Source organism: Phascolarctos cinereus, unplaced genomic scaffold, assembly GCF_003287225.1.
Source record: "Phascolarctos cinereus isolate Bilbo 61053 unplaced genomic scaffold, phaCin_HiC Scaffold_3;HRSCAF=262, whole genome shotgun sequence".
Taxonomy (NCBI): Eukaryota; Metazoa; Chordata; class Mammalia; order Diprotodontia; family Phascolarctidae; genus Phascolarctos; species Phascolarctos cinereus.
The window spans coordinates 257,189,128-257,203,268 of NW_027555736.1; the positions used below are offsets into that span (position 1 = coordinate 257,189,128).

General features: G+C 37.8%; 1 protein-coding gene across 8 annotated transcripts in view; it reads right to left on the reverse strand.

The window, feature by feature from the left end:
* MTA1 (metastasis associated 1) overlaps positions 1 to 14,141 on the reverse strand; it is a 212,526-nt gene that overhangs the window by 80,759 nt on the left and 117,626 nt on the right. For all 8 annotated transcript variants that reach the window (XM_020974878.2, XM_020974877.2, XM_020974875.2 and 5 more), the window contains 4 exons: positions 12,566 to 12,692; positions 12,375 to 12,438; positions 10,027 to 10,144; positions 6,308 to 6,410 (listed from right to left, as the gene is read on the reverse strand). In XM_020974878.2, the coding sequence (XP_020830537.1) occupies positions 6,308 to 6,410; positions 10,027 to 10,144; positions 12,375 to 12,438; positions 12,566 to 12,692 (412 nt within the window). The remainder of the gene's footprint in view (positions 1 to 6,307; positions 6,411 to 10,026; positions 10,145 to 12,374; positions 12,439 to 12,565; positions 12,693 to 14,141) is intronic.

The following is a 14,141-nucleotide window of genomic DNA, read 5'->3' on the forward strand; positions in this document are numbered from 1 at the left end:
TCCACAGGCCACATTAATGGATTAGAGAGGAAACGTATTGCGGAGAGAGCCCATAGAAATACAATATACAAAACCAACCAACTTATTAGATATAAAAGGAAGAGTCATGGATGACTACTAGGTAACAAATCTGGGTAACTAGAAGAATAGTGATACTCTTAATAGAAATAGGTAATTTTGTTGTTCGTTGTTGTTTAAGTCATTTCCAACTCTTCATGACCCCCTTTGGGGTTTTCTTGGCAAAGATACTGGAGTGGTTTGCCATTTCCTTCTTCAGTTCATTTTACAGATGAAAAACTGAGGGACACAGGGTTAAGTGATTGCACAGTCATACAGCAAGTATACGTCATTTGTCATTTTCCACAGCTGAACTCAGGAAGATGAGTATTCCAACTCCAGGCCTGGCACTCTATCCACTATGTCACCTAGCTATCCTAAACTTTGATGGGTCTCCCTCTTGGGGAATCAAACCATGGTCTCTCTTGTGATGGGGAGGGATACTCATCACTATATAATAAGGAAAGTTTGAAGGAGGCTAATTTAATTTTAGTCACATTGAGTTTAAGATGCCAATGGGACACCCAGGAAAACATCAAAGGAACCATACATTTAAAGCTGAAAGGAGCCTTAAAGGTCATTAGAGACACATCCAATCTGTTGTCAAATCTTATTGTTTCTATCTCTACAATATCTCTTCCCAACTGACCCTTTGTTCTTTCAGAAAAATCATCTTAGCTCAGGCCCTCATCATGTGTCAATTAGATTACTGCAATGGTGTTCTAATTGGTTTTGCCCTGTCTCTTCTTATTTTAGTCCATTTTCCATAATACTATCAAGGTGATTTTTTTTCCGCTTAAGTGTAGATCTAACCATGTCATTCCTCAAATCAATAAATTCCAATGACTCCCTATTGCCTCTAAGATCAAATAGCTTTTAAAGCCTTTCTCAATCCTACCCCAAACTATCTTTCTAGTCTTTTGCTCCCAGTCTGAATCCAGCCCAACTGGCTTTCACACACGCACAGAGAAAATTTCCATTAGAATGCAAGCCCCTTGAGAGGAGGGATATTTTCATTAATTGTATTTGTACTTCTAGGGCCTAGGACAGTGTCTAGCAAAGAGTTGGTGCTTAATAAATATTTATTGATTGACCAATTTAAGAGATTATTATTAATTAGTTAAGTGACTATTTGAAACTCTGGCAACCATTTGGAATCCTCAAGTCTAAAGCTAGAGTGCAGTTAACCAGCCACTTCCTAAAGAACAAATCCTAATTCCCAGCCTCAATTGTCTACTTCCTTATTCCTCTCAGCTTTAACCCCAACATTATCTCACTTCAGATGTGCGAGCCTCCCCCAATCCTCTTTAGAATGTTTGCCCCATAACATCCAAATTTCCTCCCATCTTGTAGTACTCATTGAGACCTGGTTCCTTTTTGACAATACTGCATCCCTGGCAATCCTTTCCAGCGATAGTTGCACATTCATTCATCTCCCACCTCACTGGTTGTAGTGGGGTTGTTCCAATACTCCTTGATTGCCACTACTACTTCAAGTCTCTTTTTATGGCTACCACTCAGCAACTTCTTTTAAGGTCACATTATTTACCAACCCCCCAGTGCCTGGCTCACAGTCTTCACCTTCAACCCAATTCCCTCCCTCATTCTAGGGGGATTTCAACATGCAAAATGTTCCTTCAATGTCCTAAATTCCCATTTCCTCAATGTATTCAACTCCCACAACCTACTCCTACATCCCACTTTACCTAAATACAGGAATGGTCGTATTCTTTCTGTTTCACTTTACTTCCTGCTCACTCTCCAGTCTGTTCTATTGCCATACTAAGCTGTCACCCTTCTATTTTTTTCCAGCTCCATTTTATGTTTTATCTTATTCTATTAGGATACAAGCTCCTTGAGAGTAGGGATCATCTTGTTTTCTTAGTTTTTGTATTCCTAGCACCTAGCACAGTGTTAATACTGAACACAAGAGTTAGTAAGTGCTTGATGTTTTTAATTTTTCCATCACCCAAAAGTTCCACTTCTATATTCAAGTACTCTGAATTTCCTTAAGCTTAATATAATCTTTTATCTTTCCAACTCTCCCTCATTCCTCCTAAACCTATTCTTTGTTCTCACTGTCACATCTCCAATCTCTCCAACTTTCAGTACTGTAACATACTATCCCAAGCTATCACCCCCTCTCCAGTTATACTTTTTCCCTTCCTAATGCTGACCTCATGGTAAACCAGTTCAACTTTACACTATCCTCTGAAACACTTGAATCCTTTGTCCCCTCTGCCCTATTGCCAATCATCTCTTGCCAAACTCAAACCCTCATCTTCAATCTGTCCCTAACTACTGGCTCTTTCATTGCTGCCTACAAACATCCCTGAGTCTCCCCCAACCTTTAAAAAAAAAAACTTCATCAGAGACTACTATGCCCAATAATTATCATCTTACACATCTGCTTTCTTTCTCAAGTAAATTCCTTGAAAAATCTTTCTATAATAACTACTATTATTTCCTCTCTGGTCACTTAAGCCCTCTGAAATCTGGCATCTGCACTCACTGAACTAAAATTGCGTTGCCTAAAGTTACCAGTCATCTTTTAGTAGCCAAATCTAATAACTTTTTCTCAGTCCTCATCCTTCTTCACTTCTCTGCAGCATTTGACATTACTATCAATTTTTCCTTCTGAATACTTTCTATTCTTTTTTGGTTCTCATCTTATAAATGTGATCACTCCTCGGTTTTATTTTGCTGGATCCAGATCATGTCCCCTAACTGTTTTCCAAGGCTTTGTCCTGTATTCTCTTCTCTTTTTGCTTCACATGATTCCCAAACCTATTCACTATGCAATCAACTATTTATTATGCATCTATACTGTGTTAATCACTGGAGATACAAATACAAAGATTTAAACAATGTCTACTCAGAAGAAGCTTACATTCTAATGGGGGAGACCTTCTAAAAAAAAAAAACATACAGTATACATACAAAGTTAATAAATACAAATATATACAAAGTGTTTAAATACAGGAAATTTGAAGAGGAGGTCACCAGAACTAAAAGAAGAGAGATTTTATGATACAGAGATAAAAGATTCCATTCTGAATTTATGGGATAGCCAGTAGAAACACCTACAGAGAGGTGACGGAAGTATTGTGTAAAAGAGAAAGCCAGCTTGGGTGAATCATGTCATGCAGAAGAAGAAGCAATACAAAATGACACTTGAACAGTAGAGGCTGGGGTAAGTTTGTAGAGAGCTTTAAAAGCTAAATAGAAGAGTTTATATTTTATTCCAGAGGCACTGAGATTCCTTCACATCTACCAAGTTGGGAAAAATGCTTAAGAAAACCATTTCAGCAGACTGTAGGATAGACTGGCATGGTTAGATACCAATTAGGAGATTGCTGCAATAATATAGGTGAGGTGATGAGAGCCTGCCTCACCAACTGATAGTTAGACATTTCAAACTGGCATCTTAAACTCCACATGTCCAACAGAATATTATTTTCTTCCCATACCCTCCATTCCTCTGAACATCTCTATTACTTCTGAGGGCACTATCGTCATTCTAGTCAACTAGGTTTGAAACCTCAGTGTCATCCACAACTCCCATATGATATTTAAAGCACTTCACAACCTGGCCCCCTCTTAAGTTTCCAATCTTCTGACATTCTAAATTCCTCCACATACAATACAGTCTAATCGTATCAATATACTTGCTGGTCCTGAGAGGATGGCAGAGTGAAGAGAAAAGTTTTATAAATACTGTGTAGGCAGTAATAAAGAAGTGATAGGGGAAATTTGCTAACATTAAAGCCTGGAGCAGGGAGAAGATGTATGGGACCAGCTCTCAGAAAAGACACAAGAGACTAGAGGTAAAGGTGGTGGGAGAGAGGGAGAAAAGGATGGAAGGGAGGGAGAGAGGATAGGAGGAGGTTCTACCTCTTTCTCAGAAACTAAGGAGAAAAGGGCGGGAAGAGATTTTATAGAAGTTTTTAAGTCTATATCGAGGGATATAGGGAAGGCTCAAACGATGGCTTCAATTCTGTCAATAAAGTAGCAAGAGGACACTTGAATAACAGGGAACGAAATGACATTTGAGTCTTGTGGAGAAAAGAAGGCCTAGGAGTTCATTAGTGGCCTTATGTCTTATAATAAATATAGTTTCTTAACTCTATCTTTTTGTTAACCTAGGTATTTTATACAGGCTTAAGAGGACTGAGACAGTGGGAAGAGATGGAAAAGAGGAGTTTGTTCATAAAAAGAAATTTCAGAGTTCCACATCATGGTAGCTCTACTGTTTTACATGAGGGTCGCGCTAAAGATTAAAGTTACAGGTAATGGAAGATGAAGAGGTTTATGAAACCCAGGTGTACACTAAAGAGCTCAATATAATGAAGAACTGGGGAGCTAAGATATGTGCTCAAATTTTGACATGGGATAAAGCTTTTAAAAAAGTGGTTCATACTTTACAGAAACTCTTAATTGTCTCTATTAGTTTCTCTGCTGAGCACAGGAAGGTTTAAGGATTAGCAGTAAGGGAGACCTAAGATCAAATCCTGACCAATTTTTATATGTGTGTTTGTGCCCATGTTGCTTAACCTCCTTGAGCCTCAGTTTTCTCATCTATAACATGAAAAGGCAGGCTAGGAAGCCTTTCAGGTCCTTTCTAGCTCTAGATCCAGGATCTTCTGAAGTCAAACATAACAACATTAGAAAATAAGGACAATAATTTTCTCCTCTTTGCTTATGTTTATACCTCTAATTTTTATTTCATCTTGTTGACACAGTTAACATTTACAGAATTATATCAAATAATTGTGGGAAAAGTAGACAACTCTATACTTACTGGAAAAGGTTCCAGGTTTCCATGGCAAATAATACTAGTTCTTGGTTTTAAATATATACTTTGTTCACATTAAAGAAGTGCCTTAGATTTATTATATTTTGCTGGAAGTTTTTTTCTGCAGCTATCGATACAATGATATGGTTTTGTTACATAAAAGAAATGGAATATTACTATGGCATAAGAAGAAATGAATGAGCAGCACTAAGAAGTAGAGGAAGACCTGTATGAACCAATGTCAAATTTCTAGCAGAGCAACATACACAATGTCCACAGAACAATGAAATGTTAAAACAGCTAGGCACCAAAACTCTAATCAGCTAGAATGAGCAATCCTGACCCTAAAGAACAGATGATGAAACAAGCTTCCCTCTTCTCAACAGAGAAAGACTACAGATGAGGAATGCTGCAAAACTGCTGTCAGACAGTCACTGAGATGGTTTGTGCTCAGAATGGTTTTGCTTAACTGTGTTTTAATGAAGGAGGAGAAAATATGAAGAAAATGAATTTATATAAAATAAAAGCATCAACAAAACAAACAACAAAAATAAAAAGAATGTCCTCAATTTGACATTAGAGTCTTCCACTACAGCCATATCAGTAAAATCAAAGAAAGAGCCTAGAGAGATAAGATGTTGCTTGTCCTTCATGCTCAACAAAAACCAAAATGACATCATGATAACAAAGACAAGAACGCTTTAGTGACAATTCCACAATGTCTTATAAGGAGGCTGCTACCTCTAGAAGCAAGGTTTGAGATACAGGCTACCCCTAACTCCAAGGCACAGTCTTAATTACAAGTTTATTAAAGTTCCTGATCCTTCCTTAATGCATCCTAAAAACAGAAAGTGACAGAAAAATGCTAAGATGTTCCTGAGCAATAGCGCAGATTTAGAGAAAAGAGGAGGAGATGACACATGTAGATTACTCTCAACCTGGAGCATGATTCCACAAAGCAGCTGTTGAACCTCAGCCAGGACTATATCATTATCTCCCTAGTTGGCTGCCAGACCCCAATCCAAGCCAGTATTGAAAAAGGTGTGTCAGATCTCAATTAACATGAAGATTACAACCAAGAAGATAGGAAAACACATAAACTTGAATGGTCAGTTTGTCTGACCCTATACAGTTATTTCTACCATGGGGTCAGGGAAGTAGAGATGTGGGTAACTAAGAAACTGAGGACCTTTTCCTTGTGCTTGACAGTCACAAAAAGGCACTGAAGTCCAGGTCATCTGGGAAATACTAAGGCCAATAACATTTGGATTTGAATCCTACCTCTATATGACCCTGCTCAAATAGCTTAACCATTCTGAGGTTCCATTTCATCATTTGTAAAATCAAGAAATTGAGTTAAATAACAAAAGAGGCTTTCTAGCTTTAAACTTTTCGATGGTTCCTTAAAGCTTCTTACAGCACCATGAGTCAACATGTGTTAAGAACTTTACATACCGTGCCACCACCAGGAACTGATCAATCTGTTTATCAATTAATGGATTATACGCTTCCCAAACTTTTGTTTCAAGTTTTGACTGGTCTCTTCCATCTTCCTCACCTAGAAAAGGGAACACATTCTTTTGGAAAAAAAATAGATCCAGAGTAAGTATTTACCATTTATTACTTCAAAGTATTTGTTAGGACATCACAATGGGGTTCATATTCAGATAGGGTAAGTCCCTAAGCTGGAATCCATGAACTCAAAAAAAAAGTTTTGTTGATCACTGTATTGCAATAAAATCAGCTTCCTTTGTAAATTCATGTGTATTATGCATTTAAAAGAACTATTCTGAGAAGGACTATGCAGGTTTTCTCTAGAGTGTCAAGGGAGTCCATGACCAAAAAAAAAGTTAAGCATCCTTGCTAATGTTACTTATAATTCTATTAAATTATATCAAGGTCTTTTTTAGATTAGAGAATGCCTCTAATGCAATCTGTTTTTAGGACAAACTTTGAATATAAAGACATCATAAGGTTTCTAGGCAAGATGACTAGATGACTCTTTATATCACTCAAACTAAATAGGACCAAAACAAACAAACATCCTCCTCCTTTCCCCTCTGCTCATACATACAGGGAGAAGAAAATCCATTTTGAAATATTAGCCTAAACTAACATGGATATATATTTTATGTGATTTGACATGTTTAATGGTATCATATTGCTTGCCCTCTAAATGGGGAGGGGGAGTCCTAGAGAGAGAGAATTACAGAATTCAAAATTTAAAAATGAAATGTAACAAAGGAAAAAATTAAAAAGAGTAATTTAGAAATTTTTAAAAATAGTAAAATAACAACCTAGGCTGAATACTAGTTATCCAGGAGACAATAGATAAGTATTCTGTTAAAAGTTAATCCTATTTTCAAATAAGGACAAATGATTTAAACCTAAAACACTCCCCTTCCCTGAAATGAAAAAAACTGAGATGCACAAATCTCCATTCAAAGAAGCAGTGAACTGATACAGTGCACTTTCCTCAGTGCAATATCTCAGTCAGGTACATAGTGTAAAAATTATTATCCTAACTTTACTACAGATACAAGAACCACAGTTTCCTAAGTCAAGCCCTAAACATTATATCATGCTGCCAGCTTTCTATAGGAGTAAAAAGGACTGCTAGTCTACAACCATTCCCCCTCCCCTTAACTCTACAAAGATGCATGTGGAACGCTTTGGTCTTGGTCTAGAAAATGCCAAGTCACGTAAGCTGGGAGGTATAGGAAGAGAGCCATGAAAAATAATATGCCAGAGTGGAAAGAGTGCTGGACTTGGATTCAGTAAAATCCACATTCAAATCCTCCCTCTTCTATTCGTTGGCTGTGTGTGACCATGGGCAAGTCTCTTAAATACTTCCCAGCCATCTCACTGGCTGTGCAGACATGAAACCAAGCCTTGGCTAATGCCTACTTATTGTTGTTAGCCTTGGTCACCCAAGCCATCTAACACCTGTCCAGCCACACTTCAATTTATTCTCCTGGTTATATTACCATGCTCCTTAAAGCTTCAAGTGTATTTCTTGCTCACACTCCTCCCCTAGGAACAACTATTTTCCTATTTTGGAACAATGCACTTTCATGTGGTGCAATACTTAGGACTATTACCATTTTGGAAACATAATTAAATTAAATCTACCATTTCTCCTAGACAGAGTATGTCAGTGAACTCTCCATGGCTCCATTTACTACCCTATAAGCTTCCAAACCTAAATATTTCTCTCAGGCTACAAGTCCTGCTCCTGAAGGGATAGGGAGGAAAATATTTTTTATCTTTGTATTTCTGAACCTAACCCAGTGCCTTATACATATAGCAGAACTTAATGTTTATTGAACAAACAAGGAGCAATGAGGAAAGTATTTAAAAAAAAAAGATTTAAAGGCAGCAGCAGAACTATTTAACAATTAGAATTCCTCAAAGATAGAATAAGCTGCTTCATAAGGTGGCCCTAACAAAGACTGGATGATCACTTGACACGGATACTTTAGAGAATACCAATTCCTGCTCAGTTACAGTTCCTCTATAAGTCCATTTCTAATTCTTGTAAACTTTCTTGCTAATGGCATGACTACTGAGAAAAAGCAGAGAAATTTAGGAACTGGCAAGGTGGACAGAGCACTAGTCTTGGAATAAGGAAGACTCGTGGTCATGAGTTCAAAACTGGCCTCAGACATTTACTAGCCATGTGACTCTAAGCAAATCACTGACCCCTACTTGTCTCAGTTTCCTCATCTGTAAAATGAGCTGGAAAAGGAAAAGGGCAAAACCACTCTAGTATCTTTGCCAAGAAAACCCCAAATTGGGGTTATGAAGAGTTGGACATGACTAAAACGACCGAGAGTTTTTTATTTTTAGTTAGAAGGTTCTTTTTTTCAACCTCTGCCTTTACCAGCAAAGGTGAATCTCATTTCATATATGTTCTACAGATATAAATGTAAACGAATTATCTCCTTTTATACAAAATGATTTTCCTTAAATGTATATCTGGTCATATCACTCTCCTACTCAATCAACTTCAGGAGACTCTAAAACCAAATACAAATTTCTCTGTGTTGCAAAACCCTTTGCAACCTCACCTCAATCTATCCTTTCAGCCTTACCTTTGCACTCTGAGATTCAGCCAAACTAGACTTCTTTCTGATCCTCAAACATCCAGTGTATGTACCTTTGCACTGGTGGTCCTTGATGCATGGAATACACTCTCTACACACACACACACACACACACACACACACACGTAGGAAAAAATTCACTCTTCATATTTAATGCCCAGAATCTAGTACAATGGCTGGCACAGAGTAGCTGCTCAAAAAACCTTGTTAATTCTTGATGGAAGAGAAACTTAGGAAATCCTTCGTGCAGGCTGTCCCTCCTGGAATGCACTCCCTTTCTACCTCTGCCTGGAGGAATCCCTGGACTCCTTTACAGCTCAGCTCAAACACCAACTCCTACATAGCAGACCTTTCCTGATGCCCTAGCTGCTAATGCTTTACCTCTTGCAAAAAACAAAGCAAAACAAAAAAAAAAGATTTTGAACACCTTTAATTTATACCCATATGTGTACACATTGTCTGACAGAATTATCCTCCTTGATGGTAAGGACTGTTGTATTTCTTTTTCATCCCCAGTACCTAGTCGAGAACCTGAGACATAGAGCACAAACTTAACAAAAGCTTGACTGATCAATTATAAACCCGCCCTTCCTAATTCATCTGTTTTGTAAAGTGGATTTTTTCCTAAAAGGGTTTGCCCTGTTCACACAGACACCTAAGAGCTGGCCCACTAAACACTGGAAAGCCAGCTGGTAGGAAATGAAAAGAAGCAGACAGATGCTAGATAGGTTCCTGCTGAAAGCTATATCCACATAGCAAAAAGCTCAGTCTCTTACAGTCATTCTGTATTTGCATAGTCAGGAAAGCCTTCAACCTCACAGGATTCAATTTCTCAGAGACAACATCTTAACTTTCTCTGTGTGCAGCGGGATGAGGTTGAGGGATGGAATGCTATCTGGTAAAATATGAAGTTCATATGAACTATGCAAACGAAAGTTTTCTCTTTTGGTAAAGGACTTGCTGCTTCCCTAATGCAATTTTAGTTCACTAGCTAATGGTCCCCCACACGTGACTTACACTAGGCTGGCAACATGTTTCAGCAAGGCAATATAATATGCAGACGCTTACCCTCCTTTAGCAAGTCTGTTATATCTGCTTGGTATCTGTTACCCACTCTAATTTCTCCTTTATCAGCCAGAAGAGTCTTCTGCTGTGGATCATAAACTAGAGAATAGAAGAAGAAATCCTAAAACACAAAGACATATAAAAACCAAAAAGGGGTTATCAAGAGTTTTCATTTTCTAGATTAATTAATCAGTAAAAAAAGAAAAACACTATGGTATAGTGAACAGACATCTAGCTGCAGGGTCAGGAAGATCTCAGTTCAAGTCCTGCCTCTAACACATATTGACTATATAATCCTATACAATTTTCTTATCCTCTTAAGTACCCCACACAACTCTCTAAAATTAAATTGCAGAATTGTCACTGATCTGCATTTGTAGAGAATTACCTACACTGAAGAAACCACAGATCCATATCAAATAAGCAAAACAAACCCCAAAAGCTACTATTAACTAGCCTGGAAAATTTGGATATTTTACTGTTATCACTACTGAAACAAATAGCAATTTTTATGCAATTTAATTACAGGGAGAAATGAATCATGCATACCACCTTCACCATAATGTGAAAGGCCATATAAAATGTCCTCTAACGTCTCTTCCCATTCTAAATATTCTAATTTTGTGATTCAGTTCAACAAGGATTAAGGAACTTCATTTCTGCCTAATAATGTGCCACACAACATAAATTTCCTTTTTAAAAACTACCTTCAAACTTCTCTTTCTACATAAATCTCCTTCATCACAAAATGCTTTTCATAGACCTTATAGATGCCTAACTTCATAAACTCAAAACAATGTAGACCTGTTTCCACATAAAAAAATGTGGAACCAAAAGGTGATGTACTTCTTTCTCAGTACCTTGTTAAAGCAGTATCAATCAGTCACTGTCTACATAGAAAGGATAATGAAGAAGAGTTAGTTACTCCCAATTCCATATCATACTTATAATGTTAAGATGCTGACATTTTGTGTATCACTGAGCACCCAGACAGGAAACAAAGTTTAGCATAAGGGAGAAAATATTAATCTAGATATCAGAAATCCTGAAAAGAAGTTGAGTCAGCACAGACGGAGATGTGCAGATGTGCAGAAAGGGTGAACAGGTGAAAAGATGAACTAGCTGGCTAACTCAGAAGCTGGGTATGAACTTTGAGCATGACATTTTACTAACGTGTACCTTGGATTTTTCTAAGCACTTTCATCTTCTTGTGTATGTATTTTTGATCCCTCTCTTAAATTAAGAGTTTTCTAAAACATTTCTATTTCTTTCTTCATTCCTTCAGTTTCATCAGAACATTTCAATAAACAACACAACCATATATGTCAGTAAATAGTGACTCCTTCCCAAAAGTACTTCTCCCTTAAGTCCCAAACTGGCTCTAAATTTAGGGGATGTAGTACTTACAGAGATTATAAAAACCCCTACAATACGTTTGTTTGAACACAGCACTCCACACAAAAAGAGAAGCACTGTTTTCACTTGTTCCTGCCAGGAGCCCTACAGGCCCTCTGTAATAAGCCATCTGTTTTTAGATTTCCCATCAACAAGGGTTCAGACCAAAGTAGGTTAGAAACCATTCCTTTCCAAATTCTGCAAATTACCAGCACATATTTATAGCTTAAACATAAGTAGGTCCTTGCTAAGGAAAAACCAACTATAGCTATCAAGAGATGTGAAACAGAGTTAACTTGAGGAGCTCTGGTCCACTTGCTAATGTACAGACCCAAGGCCAGAAACATTTCAAGCTGGAAGAATAAGAATTTCAATGAGTTTTCTACTGGGAAGCAAGTGTAAGTCTTATATCCTCAGACATTAAGGAAAACAAGAACTGTTGAAAATTCACTGAAATTAAAGTTCATAGATTCATGTACAGGCCTGGACTTCAAGGAAATAAGGGTACATATAAATATTTCTGAATGTCAAATACTGACACATTTTTGAGGATAATTTTACTTCGATCAACATGCTGTAAGGCTAATGAGTTAAGAGATAGTCCTGAAAAAAATATTTGTTTAGTAAAACCCAAAATTAAGGTCTCAAATTAAATGGAAGCCTTTCCTATCAACCAACTGCTTCATTTGCAAATATGGGATCCAGAGCAATAGCAACTCTTTACATCTACTAAACACATAAAATGCTGTCTTTAGATTGCTCCTGGGGCTGAGGCTGATGGCGACATCATAGGATTTCCCCACGCTCAAGAATAGAAAACAGTGCTTTCTCTATCACTTCATGCTCAGTTATGAGCTGTCAAGTTGACCATTTCTCAGTGAACTTGAAGGTCTACATAACAGAACATTTAAGTCTTTTTGAAGGCCCTATTAGGAGGGACAAAAACAGAGTCATACCTCCCGCTCCAGGTATGATTTCAGGGACTCCGTCTCATTGAGCAGAGTGACACTACATTTGCCTCTAAAAAAAGAAAAGAAATAGTATTTCAGGAAAAGAAATATGACCGTACAGCAACAGTGGTGTATGTAACTGATTTTGATAACGGGAAAAAAAAATCAGCTCTATTTTGAATTCCTACAGTCATTACCTGATATGTGTGGCAGGTAGAGACTCCAGCTGCCGAGACAGGAACAGTTCTCGGTGTCTTAGCTGATGCTTAAGTTTCTCTGGCAAATCGACCATTTCTGGATTTTCCATTTCTTCTTCCATTTCCCCTGAAGGAAAGAATTTAAGATCACTAAGATACTACTGCCAGGTCCCTCCTGACCAATCAGAAGGCACAATAAATGACTCATCTAAACAAATACCATAGGATTGAATCACAGCCTCCCACTTATTATCTCACCTAGCCCCACATATAACTGTCTGAGCAGGAGGAAAAGCCCAAAATTTCTGTATTCCAGGGTTAAAAATTACAAGCAGAAAACATGACATATTAGCTGGAGACACATAAAAATGGTGCTCAAGGAAAAAGCAAATTGCTAAAAAGCACACAAAACTACCATGATGACCAGAGCACTAGCAGAACCCATCAAAAGTCACAGGTAGAAGAGGCTAACTTGGCGTTCTTTTCACTTAAAGAGGTCACTGGTACCTTCCTCACATACTTCTCCCCTTTTTTCCAGACACATTTAGAGAATTCTTGTCCTCACATGGTAATTACACATCTCCACAAATGTACTAAGAGAACAGATCTGGGCACACTACATAAAAGCACTGATGGGCTTGTCAACACAGATGGAGGTCAGGAGTCAGGCAAGATTGTGCCAAAGAAAAACAATCTAGTTCTGTGGAGCTCCTGAACTGCTTAGTTAGATTAACACTCATTAATGAAGAAACCACCAGGCCCACATGTGAGGGATATCAAGAGTGAACTGTGGCCCTAAAATTAGCATGTTTTAGAAGGCAACAGAAATCAAATAACCAAAAAAGCCCTAACAGGAAAATCTAAGAGATTAGAATCAAAACAACCATGAATACTGAAAGAAATCACAAACTTCCCAAAACAAGTTTAATCCTGACAGCCAGCTGAATTAACTACCTGACACATCAGATGAGGCCCAAAGACAGAGCAGCAACTCTGAGGCCATGGAGGGGGGGCACAAAAAGAAAGCAGCATGGAGGTGAACCATAAATGATGAAGGCCCAAAACACATAGCCAGCAGCCAACAAATCCATTAAAACATGAGATGCTGTAATGGACAAAATGTACCAAAGGGGAAAACAGAAGGATCTTGGGCAAGCAGAGGCTAGAAAATCTTCTTAACTCCACTTTCTCTTACTTGAACTTGAAAAACAAACATCTTACCTATATAAGTAAGGCTCTAAACCTGAACAGAATATTGACAGCTAGCCTCAAGTGGTTCCAAAAGAGTAGCAAATCAGAAACTAACCAGAGGCTTTCCATAACTCATGTTTTCCAGCTACTCTGAAGAGAAGAATGATAATCTAGTGGTAAAGAGAATTTTTCAAAAGAAAATCCAGCCAAAGGCCTAATTACCTCTGGCTCATCTTCTTTACAATTGTCACTTTAATACTCATTTAAGGCTGCAAATATTAGGCTGCAGATACCAATAAGGAAAGGATCCATGTTTTCTTTATACCTAGTCCCTTCCTCCCTAACTCTACCTGAAAAGATAAAAGGAAGCAGCATGCAAGCAGGC